The sequence below is a fragment of the Ceratotherium simum genome, chromosome 7 (assembly GCF_057802395.1).
Source record: "Ceratotherium simum simum isolate JZ-2026a chromosome 7, ASM5780239v1, whole genome shotgun sequence".
NCBI classification, from domain to species: Eukaryota; Metazoa; Chordata; class Mammalia; order Perissodactyla; family Rhinocerotidae; genus Ceratotherium; species Ceratotherium simum.
The window spans coordinates 71,640,277-71,667,538 of NC_141906.1; the positions used below are offsets into that span (position 1 = coordinate 71,640,277).

At 47.1% G+C, this 27,262-nt stretch overlaps 1 protein-coding gene across 2 annotated transcripts in view; it reads left to right on the forward strand.

Moving 5' to 3' along the window:
* Nucleotides 1-27,262, forward strand: part of SORL1 (sortilin related receptor 1) — a 163,867-nt gene continuing 136,605 nt past the window's right edge. For both annotated transcript variants that reach the window (XM_087433828.1, XM_004427196.3), the window contains exons 1-3: nucleotides 1-409; nucleotides 16,444-16,560; nucleotides 24,347-24,472. In XM_087433828.1, coding sequence (XP_087289954.1) covers nucleotides 134-409; nucleotides 16,444-16,560; nucleotides 24,347-24,472 — 519 coding nt within the window. In that variant the 5' untranslated portion in view covers nucleotides 1-133. The remainder of the gene's footprint in view (nucleotides 410-16,443; nucleotides 16,561-24,346; nucleotides 24,473-27,262) is intronic.

The following is a 27,262-nucleotide window of genomic DNA, read 5'->3' on the forward strand; positions in this document are numbered from 1 at the left end:
GCGGCCCGGAGCGGCGCGGGCGGCCTGGAGCCCCAGGAGCGGCGCGCGCGGCCCCGGCCCGGCCGCTCTCCCGGCCTCGCGCTGCACATTCTCTCCTGGCGGCGGCGCCACCTGCAGCAGCGTTCGCCCGAACATGGCGACACGGAGTAGCAGGAGGGAGTCGCGACTCCCCTTCCTATTCGCCCTGGTCGCGCTGCTGCCGCCCGGGGCTCTCTGCGAGGTCTGGACGCAGACCCTGCACGGCGGCCGCGCGCCGTTGCCCCAGGACCAGGGCTTCCTCGTGGTGCAGGGCGACCCGAGCGAGCTGCGGCTGTGGGCGCGCGAGGCTACCCGGGGGGCGGACGAGAAGCCGCTCCGGAGGCGACGGAGCGCTCCCCTGCAGCCAGAGCCCATCAAGGTGTACGGACAGGTGAGCAGTTTGCAGCCCGCCTTCCTCCAGCTCCTTCCTCTCCCTGCACTTCCTCACCCCCGCATCCATCCTTTGCAGTCGCCTCCCAGGTGCAGGCACCACTGGGGACTTCCCGGCTTGCATTTGTTTTTTCCCCCCACACATGAGTACAACCGTCAGCGCTTGAATGCATTGATCTTTCCTTCTTCCTGTCGATATTAGCAAACGTGTTCCAGGTAACTCGCGGGGTGCAGTGCCTGTTTCCCCAGGGTCTGTGCACACCGGTGTAGTTTCCGGCAGGTATAGGAGGGGTGCAGCTTCATTTTACGTGTGGATAAAAAACGGATTTTCTTTAGTGTATCATCAGTTGGCAGTGGAGGCGAGCACCCTGCGGTTGCAGTACACTTACACAGAACGTGCCACGCTTACCATTTTTAACCTCAATTAGGGTGGGCAACCCCGAAAGCTTGCTTGTCTTGTATAGCCAAAGCCAGAGGAGTATGTGTGTGTGTAAGAGCTGAATTTTTTTTGGGGGGCGGTTGGAACCTCCCCCCTCCCCCAAGATATTGACTTTATGTTGAACAGGAATATCCCTTATGGCACTTGGGGATTTGAAAGACTGTAAGAATTTGGTGGGCATTATTATTCAGTAAATGATTTATTTCTATCCAGGCAATAGGTTTATTAGATCATAAGTAACATGAATTTCACTTTTATGGCCGAACTTACTGCTAGGAATTGCAAACCGAGTTTGTGTGTTTGTATCAGTGTTGGCAAAATTAATTTGACCATGTTATTGCGTCACGAGACTCCCGGTCCCGGGGTTAAGATTGACATCACAAGACCTGGCAGGTCGGTGGGGGAGAAAGAGGGGGACCCATGGAGGTGGTAAGTTGCACGATTTCTAGAGTCAAAATGTTCCCTTAAAGTAGAAATTAAAAGATTAGTCTGGGTTCTGCCTCTCTTCACCGGTTTTCCTTTAGCCATTTCTTCAGGAAATATATAGAGTTCAACGTTCAACCCTTGGAGCCAGGAAGAACCTGGCTCTGTTGTGTCGTCTTGTTGAAGAAAGCAAAGCTGGGAACGGTGAAGGGACCAGCCCAAGGTCACACGGGGCAGGATTGCCTGCTATTTAGTTATTGTCTGCATTGTCTCAGTGGTCGAATAGTTGCCCTGTCTTTATAAAATGCTTCTTAAATACTTCTTTTTAAATCCTATAAAATATATGTTATAAATATAATATATGTAACTGAAAGGGGGAGGGATGGTGGCGAGTAGGTGGGAGCATTTGACTTCCATCCGTTATCAGCCCCTGGGCAAGAGCGTGTGCCGGTGGGCATGGAACTGCTGGTGAGTGGGGGCTGCTGGAACCTGCTGGCTCTGTTCCCTCTCGAGTCCAGATCCTTGTCCCCTCCACCCCACCCCACGCCATCTGAAACTTCTTTTTTGTATTGTTGAAAAGAAGTCAGCAAGGTCCTTGCTCTCAACAGGGACTCCAGCATCCTGATGGAGAGGGAGGGGGGAAGAGAAGCTCCCTTGTTACTGAGTCTTCCCAGTCAGCCCCACTCTGCTCTGGGCTTGAATCAGCAATCTGGGGGCTGGGAGTGGGGAGCAGGGGAGACCATGCCTTCCAGAGCTCAGGTCCCCCGCAGCTAAAGTTTTAACTGAGGGAAGAGCTTCTTGGTCTCAAAACTATGCATACAGATGCTATGTCTTCCTTGGGTTTGGTTTGTGAAAGCCGCTGGGGATTTGGGGCAAGTTAAAGATGAACACGGTTCTCACTGGGAGTGACTCCGAAACGCTTTTATATTTCTGAGCCAGCCAGATTGAGTTCGGTTCAGTTGAAGGATGGAGAACTAGCAGTTGCACTCATAATGAGGAATTCCCACCAACGGTGAAGACGCGGCAGTGTGTTTTCTCTGAGGCTGCCTCCCTAGCCATTGTTCTCTGTTGCCCTGAGGTTAATAAAAGTAGGATTAACTTGAATCTTTAAGGCTTTGAGTTAGAAAGAAGGAAGAACTTCCTGGTACTGGGCTTTCTGCCACAAGCTCTATCTGGTGCAGACCCTTCAGACCACGAGCACAGGAATCAGTGACTGAAGGGGGCTTGGCAATGCCCCTCTTGGAGCTCCGGAGTAACTCACATCTATTTGGAATGACCTTTCTAGCAAGGGTGACCATTTACCGCTGCTTTCCCTGGGACAGACCTGGTTTATAAATTGTCCCTGCTGGTTATGAAAAGTGCTGCCTTCACTCTCAAAAGTGTCAGGGTGTGGAGTATAAATTGTGTGGCCATTCTATGTCTAGCCCGAAGCCAAGCTCCAATTTATACACAACTCCCGCCCCTCCCCCCCAGCCCCTTAACTTGTAAACCTAAGGAATTGCAGTGTTTTCCCATAGTATTGCTTGAATTGAGTGTGATTCTATATAGACTTGGAGATGCAGATGGGGGCAGGGAATTTTTCATCCCTGCTTTTAGAAAACTACAATTTAAGGAGGAGATAAAGCAGATGCAAATGCCGGCATGTAAATGTACTAGACAGGAACAAGTAGCACGGACGCCGTAAACCTGCCACAACTCTACAGTGAGGTGTTAGTGGGTGTCTGGTATGGGAGGGCGTGGGAGATGGAGTGATAAAGGGTCAGTGGGCTCAGACACTTTGCAGCTTCTTGCCCTCTGACCTTTGAGTGGGGTTAAGAGGATCCCTGGCAGCACAGATTAGGGCTGGAAGCAGAAGCTGCCTGATTGAAGAAGCCCTAGGGGTGATGTTAAAGCCATGAGCTTCAGGGAGAGGAGCAAGGAGGGCCTTTGCAGGGAGGCATCTGAGGAAGAGCCCTGGGCTGGAGAAAGTCGGTTCTTTCTCTGGCTCCCCTAACCCTATGGAGTAAACTTGGCTTAGTTATTTTGACCACATTCATCCTCATGTTCCTCAGTGTAGGAGACTAGTTTCTGCCATGATTATTTAGAGGCAGGTTTATAACAATGAAATACGGTGATAGTGGTGAAAACAATTTGCTATCAGATATTAGGACTTTTCTGCCCAAGTTCACAGTTCAGAAATTGAGCCCCTTTTAAAAAGGGCCAAGTCCAGGAATGGGGATTCCATAATTCCTGCCACACTGAATTTCTTCCTGATTTTATGTCAGCTCCGTGCCTCAGTGCCATCATACTCGCTTTTTCCTCTGCCTGGAATGGTCTTGCCCCACTCCTGTCTTTGCCTGTGAAACCCCTGTTCCATTCATTAGCATCCAAAGAAGACCCGGTATTCGCAGGCTCCGCTGGGAAGAGTTCTTTAGAGCTGGGTTATAGCACTTCCATCTTGTGTTAGAACTGCTTGTTTCACTGTCTCACCTCCCTGTTTGCTCCTTGAGGGTGTGGATCAAGTCTTTCTCTTCTCTGTGTCCTTGGCACTTGGGAGGCCCTTAATGAATATTTGTGGACTGACTGCCCCCCTGGGAGAAGAGAGGCTTGGGAGCAGGAAGAAGATCCATGTTGTAGAAAAGGTATTTAGATCCCACAAATGGAGAGTGAAAACGAGTCAGCCCACTCGGGGGTGAGGATGAGAGTAGTGGAGGATGGAGCAGTTCCCTAGAGATGTAAAGCCCAGATTTTCCTGTGCTGTCCTGGGGGTTATTTTGAAAGAAAAGCTGGGATTTATTGTACAGAATCCTCCCTTTTAGGGCCATCATGGTATTGCTAATGGTATTGTTTTGGAGAAAAATCCTTTGGAATGAAACGCAAAGCCTAACAGGATTTACAGGTTTATTTTTCTTCCAATGAGCTCTCTCTTCATAATTCCTGCTTTTTAGAGGCCAGGGAGTATTCAGTGTCCTGATTTGAGACTGAAAATAAAGTGTCTGTTACAGCACAAGGCCTTGGGACAAAGAGCCTCCTTTGGGGGTGAAATACTGTTTAGTTTTAGATCTCTTTGGAGTAGATTCTCACACGATGCTCTTGCTTGGGAAAGAATTGGCTAGTTGATTCTGGAGTTAGGATGTTTGACCTGTATGCTTCCAAAATATGAGAAGGCAAAGCCTTTGCTGTTTCCCAAGTTGCCTTCTACATAGGTGAAGAGTTGCTTGGCTTGTTGGGTTGGCTCGATAAGGGATGTGACCTTGAAAAACTTCCTGGTTCCACTTGGCATCTCTTACTGTGTGCAGTTCTTTGCCCGGTCTCTAGCCACTATTTAGTTCATTAATAGCTTGTGTGTCTTGGGGCATGGTGGGTGGAGGCTTTGAGAGGTAGAAGGAATGGGAGGAAAGGGGACAGGGAGAGGAGTGAGGAGATGGAGAATTAAAGGGATGAAATGAAAAGCCATCCAATTTATTTATTTAGCCTTCAGTAGGTAATACGTTTACAAAACAAAATTTGTACAAAAGAGTACGTAGTGAGAAGTAAATTTCCCTTCCTCTTGTGGCCCCCGTTCACTCAGTGTCCCTTCCCAGTTGGCAACCACTGTCATCAGTTTTTCCTATGTCCTTCCAGAAACATTCTGTGCATATATAACAAATATGTACATAAAATTTAAAACTTGAAAGATCAGTGGTTTCTGTTATCCATAGCCACTGATTTTCATGAGTAATGAGATTAACTCTAGCTCCAAAATATATTTATAGCCTTATGACTGTCAATAGGAAGGGAGTTACCTGAACTGTCATAGTATAAAATAGGCTATTACTTTTTCTGCAGGCCAGGTGAAAGAAAACTCATTTTCATTCCACTTTGAGGATTCCTGCGGGCCAGGAGAACAGCATTATATAGCCCTCTCTTGACTTGAAAAGATGCTGGAGAGCAGTTCCCTAGAGATGTAAAGCCCAGGTTTGTGAGAATGTCAGAATGCGGAGATCATGGATCTCGGTTTTAACTCATGTTGTTTTTGAGAATGTTTTCTTTACATTCTGTAAAATGAAGTTAATGGTATGCTTAATAAATTGCTTTGAGACCTGGGATCCAGGAGAAAGAGGCTAACAGCAGCTAACATCTCAAAGCAAAAGATAGATGTAGGAACGTTTCGTTGTCATATTTTGGTTTGTTCCTCCTTAGAGATGACAGCCATCTTTGTATTGTCTTGTTTAATCCCAGGGCCAGAGATAGATGGAGCCAGGCTTGTACTGTCTACTGTGATGGACTGACGCAGGAGCATTCTAATAATCTGGAGAGCAAGTAACCCAAAAAATAACTTAATTGCCTTTGCTATGTAATTATTTAGTCTTTTTTTTTTAAGCGTCAGTTTACCTTCCTAATTCAGTTTTGCTTAAGTGAATATTAAAATGAGTTTGCATTCTTTGAGCAGCTGATATGCGAAATGGCTGACATAAATGTCCTCAGAGAAAGCCAGTTTGGAGTTTAGAATTTTCGACAATAATTCAGATGCAAATAATTGAGAGTTGACTGCATAGAAATATATTAAAGCTGAGGTATTACATTAACCTTTCCTCTGCTTTTTCAGATTTAGTTGTGATGGAAAGTAAAGGAGAGCTCTCTACATTTCAGTTTGAATATTCATGCATTAGTATTTCTCCAGAAGTGGTCTGGGCTGTAGGGGTAAGGCATTCTCTTTGTTGAGCACAGAACCTTCCTGTGCATTCTCTAGGTACGCCAGAATCCATCGGCACTTGGCATATTCAGTCCAGCCACGTAGATGCAAAAATCAATTTCCCTCAGTTTAAAATGAGCCGCAGTTAATTTCGACCTAATTTATTGGTTTATCGACCTGTGAACCTTGGGCCTTCAAAGAAGTGGCATGGGCAGCCTTCTAGCATTGAAGTGGCTGATGATGCTATAAATCAGAGAAGGCAGGGTGGGCTGCCGATCAAAGTCAAGATTTGGGATTCATCCTATGATATTGTGAGACCCTCCATTTTTTATTGCAACATGAGGAATGCTTTGTGCATTTTGGGGTCGGTTCCATAAAAATGGAACTTGATAACAATCACGACCACAATAGTGAGTTAAAAATAATTACAAAATTCTATTGTCCACTGGGTAATTGTTAGTAATAATAATAACATTCAGGATCATATCACTGCTACTAGTCAAGAGCCAGAAGATCCTATCTTCTTGGCCCCATAACAGATCTAATATAGTGCTATTTGATCGATCTTTCTGCGATGATGGAAATATTCTATATCTGTGCTATCCAGTGTGTCCACTAGCCATATATGGCAGTTGAGCACTTGAAATGTGGCTGGTATGACTGAAGAACTTATTTTCTTACATTTAATTTTAATCAATTTAAATTTAAGCTTAAGTGGCCACATGTGGCCCTTGGCTACTGAGTTAGATGGTGTAGCTTTAATGGGATGTGGGAGGCCTCCTTTTCCTGGTGGTATGCAACTTCTGCTTCATCCAGGAGAGACGCTGTGGTTACAGCAAAGGCCTGCATTTGTTTCCACCACAAACAGAGGAGGGAAAGCAAGAATTGAGGGCTGTAGCCTGAACCCCAGGTTTCGGTGGCTGCTGACTGCCAAATTGAATGTCAGGACACAGTGGCCTTTCTCTTCTGGGTAGGAATGCATCAGGGGGCTGTGCAGGGTGCAGTGGATGCAGTGGTCATCTTAGGGGATGCCTCTGCACAGTTGCCTCCTTCCATTGGTGATTTGGGTGACAATGGCTGACCTCTGTGCCTTCCCTCCTGATGTGGCCTTGCACAAGCAGCCCACTTGTACTGAGCTTTGCCGAGGGGGTGTGCAGACCCTGCACATCTGTTTAGCAGTGAAAGATGTAAACAATGCCTTAACAGTGGGGCCATCTCCCTACCCCTGCCCTCTGCTTCCTGTGCTCTTGTTGACTTACCTCCATGTAGCTGGGTCTGTCTTTCATCCCTGCAACCCTGCAGGCTGGCATGAAGACAAACAGTGTGGGCGTGTGGTCTTCATCACTGCATGTAACTCCCCTTCCTGGCTGCCCTTTAACTTAGCATGCCATTGCTGTTGCTGCCGCTGCAGGCTCTTGGCTCGGAAAATCGGGACCCTTCATGATGATTTATCTCCAGTCCCCTGAATTAGATTAAAAACACGGCTACGGTTTCTCAGAAAGGCAGGCTGATGTGATTACGTCCCAGATCTGAGTGGCAGACAAGGGCAATAAAAGATGTATGTATATCAGACGCATTTTGTGCTGTGTAGGGGCCAATGTGCTGTTTATTATCTCCTCCCCCTTTTTTTGTTTTTTAAATGAAGGTAACTAATACTGATTCTCTTATTTAGGAAAGAGACTAGCCTGTTGAGTAGAAACCCTCTTCCCCCAAATAGCTGTGACTGAAGGGGATCTGGGGGGAAGATGGTGAGAGTGATTCTTACATGAAATAAATGTGGGTTTGAGCCAGTGAGTGGGTCCTGAATTGAGTGGGTCTTGAATTGGGATTTTGATATGGTAGTTGGTACTGACGTGAGATCTGATCTACTTGTATGGGCTGGGGAGGTGAATAGTGTCATGATGAAATTTTTAACTCTTGGGAAACCTCTGTGCCCAGAAGAAATTGGGAAAAGCTAGGATGACCTGATTGAGCTTGGAGGGCCCAGGTTAAAAGCTACCTTGGGAGAAAGGCTTGTTTAAGGATTGTCACTGGGGAAGCCCAAGTGGGTGCTTATGAAAGGAGCCATATATGGGGTTCGGGGCCCGGATAAAGGACGCCGTGTCTCTATCAGCCCAGGGGATACATGCCAGACAGTACCATGTGGGTCTGCCCAGGGACCTGGGGAGAAAGACTAGCCCTGGCCTGCCCAAGGATCTCAGCAGAGGGACCTGCTGTTGGCAAGGAGTGCGGACAGAGCAGAGGTGGGTGAGTGGCCTATGAAACTATGGGAGTATGTTGGAAGAGACTTGAATGTTTTAAACTTGTGCTCAGTTAATTGAGTAACATGAGACTGTGTACCTGTGCCTTACCTCATGTGTGTATGTTTAGTTCCCTGAAGTTTTCTCACTGAGTACAGCATATGTCTCTTAACGACAGGGACACGTTCTAAGAAATGCATCGTTAGGTGATTTCGTTGTTGTGCGAACATCATAGAGTGTACTTACACAAACCTAGATGGTATAGCCTACTACACACGTACGCTGTATGTTGCTAATCTCATGGGGCCACCGTCGTATATGCGATCTGTTGTTGACCGAATCATTGTTATGTGGCACATGACTGTAGTTTAAAAAAAAATCCTGCAGTTAACTTTGCCTGTGGTTTGCTGAATTTGGCAAGGTGTGCTGGAAGGGTGATGGCAGAAACAAGGCCTTGAATCTTTAGAGGAGAAGAATTAAGGACTGCATGTGGAGGGTTGGATAGAGGTGAGAGGGCCATCAACTCAGGGTTGGGGGAGTTAATCTAGCAGAGGGGTGTCCGGGGGCCTCTGCTGAGTGCCTTGCCCTCCTGGGAGCTCAGAGGGCATCTCGTGTGGTGTTGGATGTGAGGTGCCCTCTCCTCTCTGTTCCCTTCCCTCACAGTGTGGTAAAGATGCCACTGGTATGGTGAGGTCTTGAGGCCTTCAGTTCTAGGATGTAATGTTTAAATACTTTCCCTTTGGGGTGAAGAAAGTGCTAGAAATCAGTGCCACTAATGTGCTGGAGCCTTGGGAACCAGCGATTGTGTTTCCCAGGTTTCTGAGCTGGGCTGTGGAGTGAGGAGCAGACTGCCTGAGTCCACACTTGGCCGTGAGTTCTGAGCTTGGCTCAGGTGTGCAGTGTTTCATCATTTTATATGTCATTGCTTGCTCTTAGGCCTCAATGTCCCAGCCCTGGTGATGCTCATGTTATTTTTTTATATGGAGCCATTTTGTGAAGAATAGTTTATTTTGGTATAAAGAATATACCAATAACAAAAGGAAATAATGTTTTAGCATTTTGAAGTTTATGAAATATCTTCGTGGATAACATCTCATCTGATTCTTATAACAGTCCTGTAAAGTTGGGAAGATAAGAATTATTATTATTCTCATTTCACAGATGAGTATCTTGAGGCCCAGAAAGGTGAAGTGCTGTACCCACAGTTATGCAGCTAGTAAATTGGAGAGACCAAGACTCAAACCCAAGCCTCTGACTGGTCTCCTTGACTGTGGCACATTTGCCTCTCATAAATATTCCAGTGAAAACCTTGCTTTCAGGCAGTGGTCCCTGGCCTTTTTTGCTATGAACTCTTTTTTCCCCCTTTAAAACCTAGAGATCTCATATAATTCCCCCCCTCCTTGGCTCTCCTGGCTACACTAATTCCCTTTGAACTTTTCAAATATGACAAGTCCTGAGTCCCTCCCCGTCCCTGGCTTTTGCCCCTCCACCTGGATCTCTCTTCTCCATCCCCTTTTCCCTCTCTCCTCCCTCTTTGTCCTTGGTATCTGCTGTAGGTCATGTCTTCAGTGCAGCCACACTCTTCCCCTACACAAGGTTGTGCACCTCCACCCCCCGATTTAACAACTGTAATTTAACCATTATTCGTGGAATTAATTGTTTAATGTTTGTTTTCCCTACTAATTTAAGAGCCATGAGGCAGGACCTGGAAGTCTGCTGTTTTCCTAACACGTAGCTTGGCATCTGATGTATAGTAAGTGCTCGATAAATATTTATTGAGTGAACGAGGTGGGGGGCTGTTCACGGTGAAGCTGCAGAGCCAGAAAGGAGGGTCAGGGAGAGCAGGTGGTCTGGAACCATCCTGAAGAGCTCATAGAAATGCCTTTGGGTTCGTGGGTGAATCCTCATTTCAGGCTAGTCCTGGCTCAGGTGCTCAGCAGCCAGTTAACACCAGTGAGGGGGCCTCGCTGTCCTCTCTCTGCCCGTGGGCCCTGCTCTGGGCCCGGGGTCTGAAGGCAGTGTGGAACACCGCCTCGAAATCTTCGTGTGGGCTAAACCGCACCTGCAAAATGTGGAAGTTGGTTTAGATGTTCTCTGAGGTTCCTTCTGGCCCTGACACTTTCTTCTTTTTCTCACTTACCAACTGGGAAATTAAGGGGTGATTATTTTTATGACAAATTTTTTTAATAGGTTCTTCTTAATAGGGAGCCCTCTTGGGACAGCAAAGTGTGCTTTTTGCTAAATGGCAAAGTGAGGTTCTCCAGGAGGGAGTGGCACAGAGAGGTTGATGGTGGATAGAGTCTACTTGCCGAAGATCAATGAGAAATAAAGATAAGTCTCGCTCAACTGATACTGTTACGTCAATGAAAATATGATTATCACCCTTTCGGTAAAGAGAAAGGAAAAGGTATCTAATATTTTCTCAAGAGTGCTCATGACTGCAGCTAAGGAGATTGTAGTGAAATGCTAAGTTTTTTAGTCCAAGGTCATTTTTCCCTTTGTTTTCTCATCTGTAAAATGGGCAGCCTGAATTTATCAGCAAAGTAGTTAATGCATTCTGTGGGTGAAGCATCTGAGGAAACGCGAAAGTCAAGTGAGTGAGCTGAGGTTCCACGAGCAGGGGCTCTGCAGGGATCTCTTAAACTAGATTTCAGCTCTCCTTCCGAGGTGGGAGTCCAGGGAGGATAATGAGTTGACTAAATATGGTGAGAACACGGTCTGGAAAGGGGACACGGAGGGGCGATTTGCATACCTAGCATTTAGGTCGTGCACATGGATGGTTTGAGGACACCTTGTTATTCTTGGACCCCGAGAGCGTGTCTTTGGTTTCCTCGGGCCCGTCCCGTAGTTCCTGGCATTTAGCAGCTGCCTCTGTCCTCGCCGTGGAAGGACAGGATATTTGTTTTATACTTCACTGTAGAATTTTAAAAATGCTGCTTTGTATTTCCCTGCTAGTGAGGCCGAGAAATGAACCAGATTGCCTTATTTGTCCTCCACGAACTGTGTTCTGGAGAGAGGCTGTGTAGGAGTGATGAGGACTACAGGCTGTGGATGTCTAGGACATCCTGATCTTTGACCAATTTGAAAGACGTGGTGGCAGAGGAAATGAATGAAGACAATGTGTGACTCATTCTGTTAAGGGCCCCATCCTCCTGAGTAAGCCTCAGTGACTGCACAGATTTTGGTGGTTTTATTGTAAATTTCTTATTGCCAGTCAGACCTGCAACGCCAAGGTTTCCCCTCAAAATGCTCTGTGTGCTCTTGACAGGTAGGAGATGATTAAAGAGCCTCTGAGGGTGCCTGGCACCTAGTAGGCCTCAGTGCAGACTTAACCAGTAAGTGAATGCACGAGCAATCAGTACGTTCATACAACAAGCAATTTATTGGTCCTCCCTTCTATTTATAACAACTCAGAGCTAGGGGCTTGGGTGGCAGCAGATTCTTCCCCTCACCTGAGTGATGAGACAAATCATTTAACCTCTTGGGAATGCTAGGGCATGCTGGGGGGCTGAGAGACAACGTGGGGTGACGTGGACCAAGGTGTGTCGCTGTGGGTGTGGTGACGATTGTTGTGAGCTGGGAGTGAATGCTCGCCTTGAGCCCATGGCCATTTCTCTAGCCAGGGACCAGGGACCAGGGACCAGGGACCGGGAGGCCTGTGGGGATGCTGTGGCTCTGCAGATGCCTCTGACAGCACTTGAAGGATTGCTTTGGCCAGAGACCCACTCTTCAGCCGGCCTCCTCTATGACTCATTCTAGCTGCATATTTTGGTAGCGTGAAGGATCCAGATGAGATGAAAGAAGCACTGAAGAGTGGGAGCTCTTGGATCAGCACTTGAGAAGTATAATGTTCCTTACAGGTCATGCAGGCTTTGTTTTTATTTGAGATGAAATTCACATAACATAAAATTAACCGTTTTAAAGTGAACAATTCAGTGGCATTTAGTAATTCACAATGTTTTACAACCACTACCTCTATCTAGTTCCAAACCATTTTCACACTCCAAAATAAAACCTTTTACCCATGAACTCCCTACTCCACCCTCCCCCCAGCTCCTGGCAACCACCAATCTGCTCTCTGTTTCTATGGATTTACCTGTTCTGGATATTTCATATAAATGGAATCATGCAATATGTAACCTTTGTGTCTGGCTTCTTTTACATAGCATAATGTTTTTGAGGTTTCTCCTATGTATCATATACATATCAGTAGATATACACTGGTATATATCAGTATATATAGTGTGTGTATATATATATATCTATATAGGCACATATCAGTATATATAGTGTATATATAGATGGATAGATAGATAGCTACTGGCATATATCAGGCATGTGTCAGTAGATCATAGAGTTTCAACAGGTACCCAGAATACCCAAAGATAAACCCCCCACAAAAAGAGGGAGTCTTCTAGCCACTATCCTTTACATCCCAGATTCTGCCAGGAGGAAGGGGAATGGACTAGATTCATCGTTCCCCAAATAAGCTGCATTAGAGAACCTGGTGGTATAATCTTTTAAAAGTACTGATTCCCCCCCCAGTCAGAGGGATTCTGAATCAGTGGTTCTGGGGTGGGGCCTCTCTGGTGATTCTGACCGTTAGCCGGATTTGGGGCCCCCGAACCCGGTGACCTCTGGGGGTTATCTTGACTCTTAACAACCTTCCTGTGAGGCTAGCAGAGCCCCCCCCCCCCCCCGGATGCTGTTTGTTGTTTATGATGTGGTTTCTGTATGCAGAGAGTCCGTGGCATGCGATTTTTCTCTCTTTGCCTTCTGAGGGGAGGCATTGGGCCCCTCCCTGCTGCTTTTATAGCTCTGATTAATTGTGCCTCATTTATCAAGCTCCACTACGTCCTGTGAGCTAGAGATGGGAGAGGGAAGGTTGTTCACACCCTGGGGTTGCGGTTATAACTGATTGCACATCAAGGTTACGTTCCTGGAAAAGCTGCCCTCCCTGCCCAGCGTCTTCTGGGTCTGTGTGTGCCCGCCCCTCTCCACAGCTGTTTGTGGGACCCGAGTGAGCAAGGCTGATAAGACTCATCTGGTAGCCTGCAGCTGCCCCAGAGGGCTGGTGATGGGGAAGGCTCAGGGGGAAAGGACAGGGGGTGGAAAAGGAACCAAACAAAGCAGACACCACTCATTAAGTGCAGGAACCTAGCTTGGGGACCCTCGAGTGTTCTTGATTGCTGGGGCTGCCCTGGGCCTCTGGTTTCCTGGTCACTTTCCATGGAGAGCCGGCTTGGACTTCTTCCTCTTTCCCCATGAGAGGGTGGGGTGGGGCGGGGAATGAAGACAGAGGGGAGATGGAGAGGAGGAAGGTGAGGACAGAAAGCAGAATGATGTCTTTGTGTTAATGAAATTGCCTGCCTGCCTGCTGGCTCCACCGTCCGTCCTCTTGGTGCGTGGATTCTTGTGGCTGACTCTGGGCTGGTGCTTTGGGGGGATGGGCACCTAGGTTCCCTGGGGGATCAGCCGTGACTCAGCCGCTGCTGGCGCTCCCCAGGGAGTTACTCCCATGACCAGGATGTGCCCATGCCGACATCTGGCCAACGAGGGAGCTGAACTGTTTGTGTGAGTTGCCTAGTGGCCCTTGGACAAACCATTGCTCGCCAGGGATTTTTTTTTTCTCCCCACTGGGCTGCCCTTTTACAGTCTGCTGCTGTTAGGAATAAAAGGGACATCTAATAAAGTAAGAAAAGTCTCTCTCTTTTTTAAAAGGTGTTTCACCAAGCTTGCCTTCTAGGCTTTCTTTGTGAAAAAGCCCTTGGATGTTCTGAGGCTTGTCCTTCGTGCTGCCCTCACCCCTTCACTCTCAGGATTGGTTGAGGGGCCTCATAAATCTCATGTCCTCTGAGTAGAGAGACTAAAGCAAGTTGTGTTCAGACCTCTTTCCCACTCTGATCGCTGAAGGCTTTGTGACCTGTTCAGAGTGTTATTTGATTGTTACCTGCCAGAGGGGCTGTTCTGAGGTTGCCCACATTGAATATTGGTGGGTTTTTTCATCCCAGACCCTGGATGAACTTGAGAGATTCTTCTAGGTTCCAAATCCTTTATTGTATTGATGTTTGCAACAGTTCTTTATTTATTCCTTTCTGGGTCTAAGAGTTTTGGAGGGGAGAAGGCTTTTAACTTGAATTCCCGGGGCACTTGGGCTGGTGGGCTTCTGATCCATAGATGCTTCCAGATTCTTCCCACAGAGGCATGGGCTGGAAGGAGTGGGGGAAGAGGGAAGGCTGGGGTAAGGTGTCAGCGGCTGGTGGAGAGCCCCTTAGCCACTTCCTCCCTGTAGCATTCTGGGTTAAATTATTTATTTATTTCTATTTTGTATTTGCACTTCTCTGTCGATGTTTGCCTGGACTTATCTCTCTGGGAGTGAGAAGGAACATTTTGGAATGACATTTTCCTAAAAAATATCTAGGGTCTTTTTCCTTAAGGAGGTCTCATTTCAGATATTTTCCCGAAGAGTTTGGATCCTGGATCAAATTAGATGCAGGTTCTTAAGACCCAAAGTAAAGTAGTTAAGGATTAGCTCCTTTGTCATTCTGTCTGCCAAGTTTGTGGCACAGGTGTTTCCCTTCTCCCTTGTGACATCTGAGAGCACCTCAAGGAGTGGGTGGGGCAAGCTAGGGCACGGTGGGGTGAGGAAGGGAAAGGAGAAAGGAGCTGTGGGGAGGGGAGCGTTTTCTGCTGCAGAGCCTTGATGGGAGGACAGCTCGGAGAGCAGATCAGCTCAGGCTTGTACTTTGTATCAGTTCAAGAGGTCAGGGTGGGAGGACTGTGCCAGCTGGACTGTGCAGAGAGGCTGCTCAGAGCCCAGAAGCTTGATTTCCTTCTGCATGTGCCCTAGACAGCTGATGGACTCGGCTTCTCCCAGACATTGCTCAGCAAGAGGCAGGGTGCATGCTTGTGATTTTGGGGGTCTTTGTCCTGATGGCGAATGTTAACACCAGCTCTCAGAATTTATGTTGGTAGGGACATCAGTTTGCCCTTCACACAGGGGGTGCAGCGTATGGCTCCGGTGTCCTAAAATGCCAGCCTGTCCATCAGTGACAGGTGAAATGGGAAAAATAAAAGTAATGTAGTCAGTTTTTCATAAAGCAAAAACTATCTAAAATAACTGGCCTTCATTCTGAGATTATATCCTCCCTCAGTTTTTGGTATTAAAATGTCCTTTTTTAAAAAAATGACACTGATTATAGATGGCGGTTGTATTGTTTAGGAGGGCTAGCTACATAAAAGATGAATCCCGGAAGCTCAGTGGTGTAAATTTATCTCCTAATTATGAGAAGTTCAAAATGAGCGGTACTGATTAGTGGAGGGCCTTCTCCTCTGGGATGTGGGCTGCTTCCGTCTGTCGTTCTGCTCTCCTCTGGGACCCCAGAGACCTGAATGCAGCCTGCGGATAGGAAAGAAAACAGGCTATGTGGGGCACTGACTGCCTTCTCTCTCATTCCATTGGCTGGAACTCGGTCCCAGGGCCGCAGCCCACTGCCAGGCAGCCTGGACAAGAGGCTGCTGTGTCCTCAGGAAGCAGAGGAAACATTCAGAGAACGGCAAGTCAAGCTCTCACCCAGTGGCTGTTTTTGTTTATGTCCTTACCTGGCAGAATAGAAGTGGCCAACCAATCCTCTGTTGGCCTTCCCAATTTATTTCCATTTTACTGGTTTATAAAATCCAGAAGTCTGGCAGCTACTGTTAGTGATAATCCAAAGGTTCGGGGCACTTCAAAACTAACTAGATAACACTGCGCCGTGATGTTTTTCTCTTGTTCTTGCTTGTTACGAGCTAAGGATGAGTGATGTCAGGCCAGATGTCAGGCTCTCTCTGCAGGCCAGAGAGAGCACCGGTTTGAACAGAGGTTTGAAAGCGTGGGGTCTTTCTGGCCTGTGCACTTTTTTTGAATGAGATGTTTCAGGGTTTTGGTTTCAAACTTTGTGCATACATGTCCCATGTATGGAGTAAAAATGAGATTAACCAGAGATTGATTTCACAAAGGACAAAAATAAGCAAAGTAATTAGTTATGCCAGTGAGAGCCTGAGAAGATTTTTTCAATCCAGTTATATCCCAAATAGCAGAGGACTAGTGTCGCTTCTAGGAGAAGTTGAGTCTGGTAGAATCCGCATAGAGGGAAAAATAGGGCACCCTGGCCTAATGCTCCAGATTTAAGAATCTTAGTCATTTCTGAGTGAGAAAGGAGGAGAGAGAGTCTTGCTTTAGAATGTTTGTGGCCGTCACTCCTCATGGGTCCTAATTCCTGTGTTTTGATCTCTTTCAGGTTAGTCTGAATGATTCCCACAATCAGATGGTGGTGCACTGGGCCGGAGAGAAAAGCAACGTGATTGTGGCCTTAGCCCGAGACAGCCTGGCGTTGGCGAGGCCCAAGAGCAGTGATGTAAGTATTCATCTTGCTCTGGGCACTGCTCTGTGCCGCCCACGTGACCTTTTCTGATCTGTCGGGGTTATAGTGCCAGAAAAATAGTGGGAAATTGGAGAATGGATGGAATGAATTATGGGAAAGGGAAGAGAATCTGGAAAATAATATATCCCCCTTGTTTGCTGAGCATGGGGGTGCGGTCAGTGTTGCAAAGGGATCCATATGATGTGTGATTACTTTTGTGAAGGGGTAGGGTATGATCTGGATCCTTGTATCTGCTCAAGAAAATACCAGAAGTGCATTCCTGGGCAGGGCTGCCCATCTGAACTCCCTCTGCCCGATGGAATCTCGTTGGTCTTTCCCATGTGCTGATTTCTCCTGACCCGTTACAGTTGGGTGAGTTGACAACTCATATTCTGATTTGCTCATATTCTTAATTTCCATAGCTGGCTTTCTACAATGGTTAATAGTTTAGGTGCTTTGAAGACATGAGACCAAAGGTCACAAGCTCAAAGGCCTGTGACAGACCAGGTGGGTAATGGGCAGAGTGAAGCTGCCTCCACATTTACCACGCCGCCTCCTCAAAGTGTGTGGCTCTCTGGGACAATATGTCATTTTCCCACTTTTGATAGAGGTACAGGTTCAAGAAACAGTCACCTGAATCTTAATTTGAATGTGGTGACTGATACTTGGTCTGTGTTTGAGAGACCCTAGGAAGTGGAAGAGACTTTGACAAACTGAGAATAAATGCTTCTGAGGGCGCTGTTGTTAGCAGCTCTCAGCTCTGGTCGCCATACAGGGCTCTGTGTTGCCAGATCTGATTTTTTGAGAGAAGCTCAGAGGTCTGGATTTTTTGTGAAAACTGCTGAGTCTTATAAGTTGGCATCTAATGTGTAGTTTTTACAAACACCCTGTGGGCCAAGTAAAACATATGTGAGGGCCAGAGCTGGCTTTGGGTCCCCAGTCTGCAGTCCCTGCTTCCGACTGCCCCTTGTGGGGAAGAGGAACGAACAGTCCCTGCCTCGGGTCAGGGTCTGATGTGGTGACAGAGTGAGGATGTGGGCCGAAAACCACACAAACCTTGTAGACCTTCGGTCACTGTGCTCTGGCCAGAAGAAACCTCCTGATGAATTGGCTAGCACTGTCACCTCAGCCTTAAGGACACACTTGTAATTCTTGAGTGTAGATTTGGTCTCCGTGAGGTCCCTCTCTGTGTGTCCACGATCAGGACTGGATGTGCTCTGAGGTAGGTGACTGGAGAGGGCCCCAGGGGCTGTTTTCTAGTGGGTAGAATAGGGGCAGCCGCAGACAGGGAGGGCTATCATGCTGTCTGGCTTTGCCCAGGGTGGGTGCTGAGCAGTGGCTGGTGGGAAATGGCTGCAGCTGACAGCAGTCTGGGTGTGGTGCTCTGGAGCAGGGCTAGACTTGTTTGGGGCAATGCCTTTGGCCCATTTATAAACGTGATCGGAGTTTGCAAGCACAGATGGCAGCATATTGGTGCCTGTTGGCCCTGTGAGGGTCCGTAGGCACCTGTGCATGTATTCGGCATGGTCACTGCGCATAGGCATCCTGTTTGAGCACAGGAGACTGCTCTGTGCCCTACTGTGTTGAGGAATCCTCAGGGTTTTTATGCATTAAAAAAATTCTTTGCCGAGATAAAATTTTTTGCAAGATAGGTAAAAGACCTTAACTATTGTTTTATGGTTTTTTGCTGGACAAACAGAAGCCTAGAGACATTAAGTGACTTGCATGAGGTCACTCATCGTGTCTGTGGGACAGCTGGGGCTTATGAGAATTAAGACCTGATCACGTACTTGGTATGTGAGGATGTGGTGTTGCTAGGGTGACCAACTTGTCTGGATTTTAGCACTGAAAGTCCCATATCCTGGGACCTCCCTCAGTCCAGGGTGGTGGGTCACCCTCAGTATTGTCAGTCTACCCAAGACTAGTTCTCACTCTGTCCAAATATTTGGGTGTATCTTACTAAGAACCCATTGAACATTTGAAGTGATGAACTATTCTGGAATGAAATATATGATAAGATTAAATGGAAAGGAAACTTAATGCTTGGAGATAATAAATGAATGGTAGAGATTTCCCCCGTTTGTATACAAGCTACATTAAAGAATTGGCAGATGAAGCTGAGATGTTCTGATGTGAAAAGTTAATGCAAAAATAAATTATGACTCAGAGGCAGAAGTTGGTGGTGCCATAGTAGAAACAATCCAAATTTTCTCAAAAGAAGACTGGCAGCATGGTTCGTAAGTCCCCATCAGCAGTCGAAAAGGGAAAGAAGCTATACAAATAAGGAACTGTGTGAGTGTTGGAGAATGGCCAAGTCAAGCATCTTCAGTATATAAAATAGGGATGGATCTGGAAGCTGGAATTCTAAAAGATTTGCTCTTAAACAGAAAACAAAAATGAATAATGTCCTGATGAACTTGTACCCAGTGTGATTTCATGAAGAACAGCTCCTGCAGGACCCATCTTTTTCTGTGATAAGTCTGGTAGATGAAAGCAAAGAATAGGTGTTATTAATTTTGACCTTTCCCACCTCTCTTTCTGCCTTCTCCTGACATATTTTATGATGTAATCGGGTACAAACAAAATAGTTGACCAAAGAGCTATCCAGTGATAGTGTCCACCAGAAGATCAGAATCAGACAGGGACGGTATCAGGAATGGTAGGACTCGCTGCCCTTGTAACCAGAGTTGGGTGACATTATGCTTGGTGCTTCTCAGGATTGACTGGCTAGCAGGACCCATACTTGCTGACAGCGCAGAACTTGGTAGCGCGTGGCAGCTGGTGTCTAGCTGAGCCTGGCTCTGAAATCAGAATGCCTGGGTTTGAATCCTGGCTCTGCCATTCATTAGCAATCTGACCTTGAGCCAAGTCATTAACCTTCTCTTGGTCTTCTTATCTCTCAATGAGATGGTACTTCTAGAACCGTGCCCTCTGGGTGTGGTCTGTGTGTGGATCAGCAGCTATGGGTATTTTCTGGGAGCTAGTTAGAAATGCAGAATCTCCTGAATCAGAATCTCCATTTTGACATGTCCTGCTGGGTGATTTGTAGGCATATGACAGTTTGAGAAGCACTGGTGCAAAGTACGTAGAACAGTGCCAGATACAGAGATGTTGTCTGTGCATTTTAACCCTCTTCGCCTCCTCCCCCTCTCCCACCTCTTTCTCTCCCCATCCTTTCCTCTTCCCTCCCTTCCACCTGCTCCTAATTATTATATGGTTTTGAAGTACAGGGGAGAGAATTTAAAACTTTTCACTTCGAAGGACTGTCTGTGAGAAGGAACATCTGTATAGGTAAGACAGTGGTCTAACTAGCAACTGTTGGCAGTTGAGTAACTCCTCCCTCCTTTATTTCGTTGTTTAGGGACTAGTGTCGTATTGAGGTCACAGAGGACTGATTAGTGCAGAAGCATGGACCTGGGTGAAAAACCTACTATAGAAGCACAAAATGAGGGAGTACAGGGTATTTGGCCAAATTCACCTGAAGGTCACAGAGGGCAGCGAGTCACAGCCTAGTGCTGCCATGAAGAAAAGCCAGCCCGAACCAGAATGTACCAGTGGGGGTGCCAGGTGGAGACCATGAGGCCGTCAGCCCGCTTGGCATTATTGAATGCTGGCAGAGGCCTTTTCTGGGCTCTTCAGTGTGGAGGAAAGTGGATAGCTGTGCACAGCCTGATCTTGGTCTCTGTCCTATGGAGTTTAGGGTCTATGTTAATCAAATAGAAATAAAAATTAGGATTGGATAAAAATATTGTGTTGGAATTGTTCAGCCTGGAGAAGGGAAGAATGGTGGATGAGTAATTTACAAGAGCATTCAGGCATAGGATAGACCCTTCCATACTTACTCAACTTCTATTAAGCATAAGACCCAAAGAGATGGGGTTGTTTACAGGTGAGAATTAGGGAAGAGCTTTTTGGTAGTGAGGGCTGTTGTACTTCTGAGTGTGAGATGGCAGAGGTATGGCTGAGAATCTCGGAGAGGCTCTCTACTCAGTTAAAGTCAGTCCTTCCTTGCTGCTCTCCAGCACTCCTTCCACTGCCTGGCTGGTAGATTCGGCGTATGATCTTCCTCTTTAACAGAGAAACATAAGTATGTAGACAAGAACATTCTCCTAGAAGGGTAACTTGCAACAGTGGAATGACAACTGGACTTGGAGTTGGAGGACCCATTAGTTTCGTCGCTTACTAGCAGTATGAAGTGGTGAGCTGGGGCTTCAACCAGACTTTAGTGATTGATGAGACTCTGTGAGTGGAGGACCAGGGAGGGCCTTCTAATGGAGTGGAGCTTGACTCAGGAAACAGGGAGAGACGAATTTGGGGGGTGGACAGGAGGCATGTAGAAAAATTTAAGTGATAGTCTGGTTGAAGAGATGGCATCTGTAGACACTAAAAAGCCATGAAAGAAATTGTGTTTTCCTTATTTTCTGCTACTGGAGCCATGCAGTGAAGGAGAAGTTTTGGGATTACATCACAACACTGTAATGTGTGAGAGTCCTGGGGTGTGGCTGAAAGCCTGGAGGACCTGAATTTTCCATATATATATATATGGGGTTGTATAGAGTGCTTATAGCATACATTGTATTGGGCTGAACGTGGAATCCTAAGTGAAACCATTTATCCCTTTGGCTGTTGGTGCCGCCTGTTTTATATGGAGCCAGCGAAGTCCAAGACTGAGTGGCATTGTATTAGGATGATGAAGCTCTCTAGGCAAGAGTCCCTTCATCAGGGGATGTGCAGCTTGCTACCTGGATGGATGCCCGGCTACAACTTCCATGAAAGTTTCACATGATACAGATATGAAGGAGGCAGGATCCTGTGCCTAATGGCTGGCAACAGGCAGGGAGACATTTTCCTAAACCAGCAGCTGGCGCAGCACTGTCAGGACATCACGCCTGACATCCTCCTTTGCCCGAGTCTTACCTTCTTCCTCTAAGTATGAGGATATTCTCTGATGTTTTGGCCAATCCACATATATGGAATCCCTTCAGTTTTACCAATGAGAGCTCATTTCTAAATTCATGCTAATTAAACGAACCACTCATTTCACCAGTGAAAAGTTATTTCTGATATTCAGTAAGCTAAGTAGCAAAGCCTCTGGTGCTTATCAATATATGACTAGCTTATAATTTTATTTTTTTTATTTTTTATTTTTTTTCCCCCAAAGCCCCAGTAGATAGTTGTATGTCATAGCTGCACATCCCTCTAGTTGCTGCATGTGGGACACGGCCTCAGCATGGCCAGAGAAGCAGTGCGTCGGTGCACACCCGGGATCCGAACCCAGGCCGCCAGCAGCGGAGCGCATGCACTTAACCCCTAAGCCACAGGGCCGGCCCATATGACTAGCTTAAAGAGACGTGAATAGCTGAAACGCACAGCCAGGTCTGAAATGTGACACTTTCTGATACAAGACTAGCTGACCCCTGGAATCTGAATTCTCTATTAGGGTCAATGACTGTCCCTGAAGGTAACGCTTGAACTAACTGATCTATGCGTTGTGTATTACCGTCAATGCTGAAGAATATTTTATGAATTTCTTAATTTGTTAAAAAAATTACAGAAAGAGCGTCTCCTGTCCATCAGTTAATTCAGTTTACTTTATAGTCCCAACACGATAACTACAGCATGTTTTCTGTTTTTAATTTGCTCTTTACCTTTGCCACACAGTTATTCTCTTCACTTTGGCCAGTCATTAACTTCTCTGAGTCTTAGCTTTTCTTATCTGTTAAGTGGAAATGAGGATTCACTCAGTCACTTACTGATTGATTCATGTCACTCTCTCTTATTCATTTATGGAACACATTCCTTTACTTGTTCTGTGGTTTATAGTGATATTTATTCATTCCAGAAATCTTTACTGAGTGCCTGCTGTGTTCCAGGTACACTGAGGGAGGCGAAGGTGAGACTAACTCAGAGTTTTTGAAGATGAGGAGAGATAATATATACAAGAGTATTGCATACTGAAAAATGTTACCCTAATGTGAATCTAACATTGCATTTGGGCCTCTGTGGAGGTAACTCACAGGGGAGTGTCAATTTATAGGACGTTGGAGCTGAAAGGGGCCTGAGTTCCCTTTTCTAGAAGCTGTTAGTTTGCTTCATGTGACTTCTGAACCTAAGAGGGACGCTTAATGTCCATTCTCAGCCAGGAGAACAGAAGTGAGAAAGAACCACTTTGTTTTGTACCCTCTCAGATTGTCGGCGAACTCGCAACCTGCTGGATTTCTGAAGCTGCTGTCGTAGCAGCCCTTGGCTGCGTGTTTGGTAGCCGGAAACGTACGCCATGTTTAAGCGTTTGTGTTCATAACAGAGTTTCTTCCGCTGTGACCCAGATATTGGCAGAGGCCCTATCTGTGCTATTCTCCAACTTTGACATCTAATAAATATTAATAACCTGAGTGTGCTCTCAGTTCCCTTGGTACATACCTTGTGTAGTTCATTGTTCACAAGCATTTACGAGTTTACATTTTCTCTCAAGTCTAGGTCTTTGTATGTGTGGTGCCTCGCACAGTACCTGGCTCATGTGAAACCCTCACAACACGTTTGCTGTTGAATCAATGGGCACTGGTAGCAGTACACTTTCTGGGATTAACCTAGTAATTCCCATTCTTCTTGGGATTCACCTGTTATTTTTCTTTAATGCTTATTCCAGTTCTAACTAAGTATTATTAATGTTATAGTCATCTATCAGGCTTGTGTTTAACCCACTGTTTATATTAATTTCCAATTGCATATAGTAAAGTCCAGGTACAAAATATCTGACAACTTCCATGCTACCATCCATTACCCATGGTGTAATGGCTTTGCGATTCCTGGTTTTGGAGGCAGGTGGCTTGGGTTGAAATCTCGCACTGCTGCTTACTTTCTCTGTTTCTTTGGCAGGTAACAAATCATAAGCCCCTGTTGCTTTATCTGTAAAATGATTTTAATAATTGCATTTGCCACATAGGGTTGTGGTGAGAGCTGCCTGAGCGCATTTGTTTGAAGAGGCTGGTACAGTATCTGGCACCACGTAAGCACGCAGTGAATGACAGTTATTCTTCTGTTTTATACCGTGGTTACTGGATGGCCAGAGACCAGGAAGCAGGAGAGAAGTAAATACCATTGGCACGTGGTGGGTCCTGCTGCACTCTCCCATACTCAGAATCTCCCATATTATAGAACCAGGGGACGCGAGTGCTGGGAAAGGGATTCTGGTGCCTGTCTATGTCACCTCTGTGCATATTTAATCATTTAGCACCCTTTCTTTTTCATCTCTTGGGCTACTCTGTGAACACCCAGGGGGGTTTTCTTTTTTTATCTTATGGCATGCTGTAAGATCAGAACTTCCCAGCAGAGGGATGAGGAATTTGATTACCTTTTGGGGACATGTCAACAGATGGCAAAACAAATTCTCAATCCCTTCCCCTCGGACAACCACATTCTCTCTGCCTCTGGATGTAGTTTGTTAACACTTAACCCAGCCATGGTCAGGAGCTTATCATTGTTTCCATCCATTGGTCTCCCCCTCCAGGGACTTGTCTTGGCTTCAGAAAAGAGGCCTCTGTATTCCAGGCAGCAGTGGCTGCCGGGCTCTCGTGCTTTCTGCCCCCACCTGCTTGGGGACAGGCACAGAGGTGCCCTGCTCCTCTTTGTGGATTATTTTTTCACATCTGTAATTTCATGGTATCAGGGACCTATTGGGAACCATGTTCAGGATCTAGGGCGGGGCGTTTGAAAGTGAGAGATCTTTCTGCCACATTTCTCACCAACTCTTTTCATTTGCCTCCCCTCCTCTGTATTCCAGGTGTATGTGTCTTACGACTATGGAAAGTCATTCAAGAAAATCTCACAGAAGTTGAACTTCGGTGTGGGAAATAACAGTGAAGTTGTGATCTCCCAGTTCTACCACAGTCCTGCGGACAACAGGCGTGTAAGGAAGTGGCTGTCCCACCAGGCGTGACTTCGTGGGGCTGTATTTTGGGATGATGGCTGCACTAAAAGGGGGGCTGGGAGATGGAGCTCTTTGTCATCTCTGCAGCATGACTGGTGGCCAGTGACGGTTTTTCTGCTAACCTGGGAATTTGTGACAGAATACAGTTCTCAGGGTGGAACCGTATATAATCAAACAGGCCCGGTACCGGCCAGGCAGGATTTCTAGACAAACAGTGGCAGGTTAAAGCACAGAAAATCTGCCGACTAATAAATTGCCTGACTCATAGGTGGTAAAAATGTTACCCAGGTGCACTGGGACTTATGCTGCAGTCTAATCCAGGCCTTCCAGGGCGGCTGCTGAACACCTGGTTCATTTGCATCACGAGTGCATGTGTGTGTGCATGCGTGTGTGCGTGCTTATGTGCTTGCACAACCCCTCCCTCCAGCCTATACCATATGGAAGAGAAAGCCGTGATGGCAGATACATGCTTCCTGATTTGTTTTCCCAGCTGCCTGGCCCGGGGCTGTGTTTCTGCGGTAGAACCGGGCAGTTTGATTTGGAGGAAGCATTGACTTGAGATTGCCCTGGGCCCCAAGGGAGGCACGGGGTGGCGGGGGTGGGAAGGGCAGGAATCTGGCAGCCTGCAAGGCTTTCCTGCTGGTTAGGAAGGTAGCTTTAGCTCAGATAGTTCTGTCTGATGGCTTTCTTCCCCACTCTGGCGATCCCTAGCTCATTTCCAGGGTAGGAAGGCTGCTTCTAAGGATGCTGAAAACTCCCTAGTAGTAACAGCTTTCTGAGGTAAGGGTAAGAGAGGGAGACCCACAGGGTCCTCTACCCAGGTGCCTCCCAGTGCTTGCTTCTCAGGTTGCCTGTGGTCTGTTAGCAGGGGTTGTATTCAAAGTATTTAGCCACTGGAATGATGCCGACCAACCAGAACAGACTCAGTCTGGAGGGAGCTGGTCCTGAAGGCCACCCTGCTGGGCTAGGCATTAACCTTTTAATTGCTGGATTGTGGGGAGGTCCTAGGGAAGGGCCCAGCCTTTGGGGCTTTAGGAGGGGCCACTCAGGGTTTCTGGGAAGCAGCTATTCACTAACAGGTACAGGAGCAATTGTTTTTTTAACAACTATAATAGTTATTATTGGTACATACTGGTTAACCTCAGTCTTGCCTAATAATCTCAAGGTGGAGTGGCAGTTAGAAACTGACTCTCTCTTAGCTACTCCAGGGTGACAGAGCAACTTTTCCTCCTGTGATAGAAAGCAAGGGAGAGCTGTTGGAGGGAATTGGCTCTGCAGACAAGCCTGTACCACTCCCCACCCACTGTGCTGGGGCTGGGCAGGCCTGGTACTCAAGGCTCCCAGAGTTGGGGGGACCCCCTGTCCCCTTTGCTCTTGGCTCTTATGAGGTGAGGGAGCCCTGCCCCAGGGTTCAGCTCGATGGCTGTGTCGCATCGCCTGTGGATAGTTCTGTATGTCCCTGCCTCCCGAGAATCAAATAACGCTTGGATTACTCACATTGTAAGGTTGTGCCTATCTATTATTATCATCATCATTATTTTCACACTTTGTCCCAGAGCTAACTCTTGGTGAAGGTGTTGCCTTGAAACCACCGTTTTGTGTCTCTGCAGTCTCCTTCTTCGGCTCCATCTGTCCCCTCCTCACCTCCTACCATGGGGCGCAGATGTCTGTAAGCAGGTTCTGTCTTCCTTCCTGCTCGTCATGGGTTGTGGTGAGCAACTGCTAAACCCGTAGGTCTGAGTAGTCAGAAGACAGGAAAGATGGTAGGATGGGCTTGCAGGGGGAGGTTTGGTGCAGGGAGGGGATGAGGAGGAGATAAGGGGATAATGGTTGGAGCACTGGATCTGGAGAGGGAACAGGGCAGTGGCCAGGGCGTTGGCAAGTGGGGAGGAAAACAGGGGATGGTTGCCATAGGGAGTTTTAGGTGCTGCGAGGTGAGGCAGGAGCAGCATGCCTGCAGCCTGAGTGCCATCCGCCTTGAGGAGGGGTGCATCGTAGGTTTCTCACGGTTGAGTTGCATACGTTTGGAAGTTGGTGGGGAGACTCAGGAGGGGCCGCTTCTTGGAGAACTTAGTGACAGTGGGCCTTGGCCTGGGACAGGCCGAGTGAGGTTAGGGATGCAGCTTTCTCTGTTGAGTGTCTAATTCCCCAGAGGAGGCTGTTAGCCCTCCCCAGACTTCTCAGGAAGGAAGTGATGCTCTTATTGTGCTGCTTACTTTGTTTCCTTTGTCCCTTGGAAGGCAAATTGGCCCACCAGACCTACCACTTCCGGAGGAAAGTCATGCAAGGTGCTGGGCCCAGGCCGGTCACCTGTGTGAAGTGTTAGGCGGGCTGTCAAGGAGCGTGATTTGAAATGGTTGCAATGACGGTTAGCAGCTGCTCTGAAAGGTTAAGATGTCATGAAAGGGCCGCATGGAAGCCTGGGGGTGTGTGTGCCTGTGGAAGGGGAAGAAGGTACTCGTCAGTCAACCAGCTCTGGTCCAGTGACTTTGCCATGTGACGAGTGGCGTGGTTGTGGGGTCCTGTGTGTGTTTGCATCTGTTTTCACATTAGCCAGCGTCCCACTTCCTTCTCCTCTGTCCTCTGTGTGTTCCCTGAGCCAGTGTGCAGCTCTAGGCACCTGGCAGTTCCACCCGCCTCCTAGCGCACTCAAGATCAGTCAGGCACTGTCTAAATATGTCTGGGGCTCTTTGAAAAAGGTCACTGAGTGTATAGTTAGGCTTCATAACCTCAGCAGAAGCAAGAGCTGATCCTCCCTTTTTCCAGGCA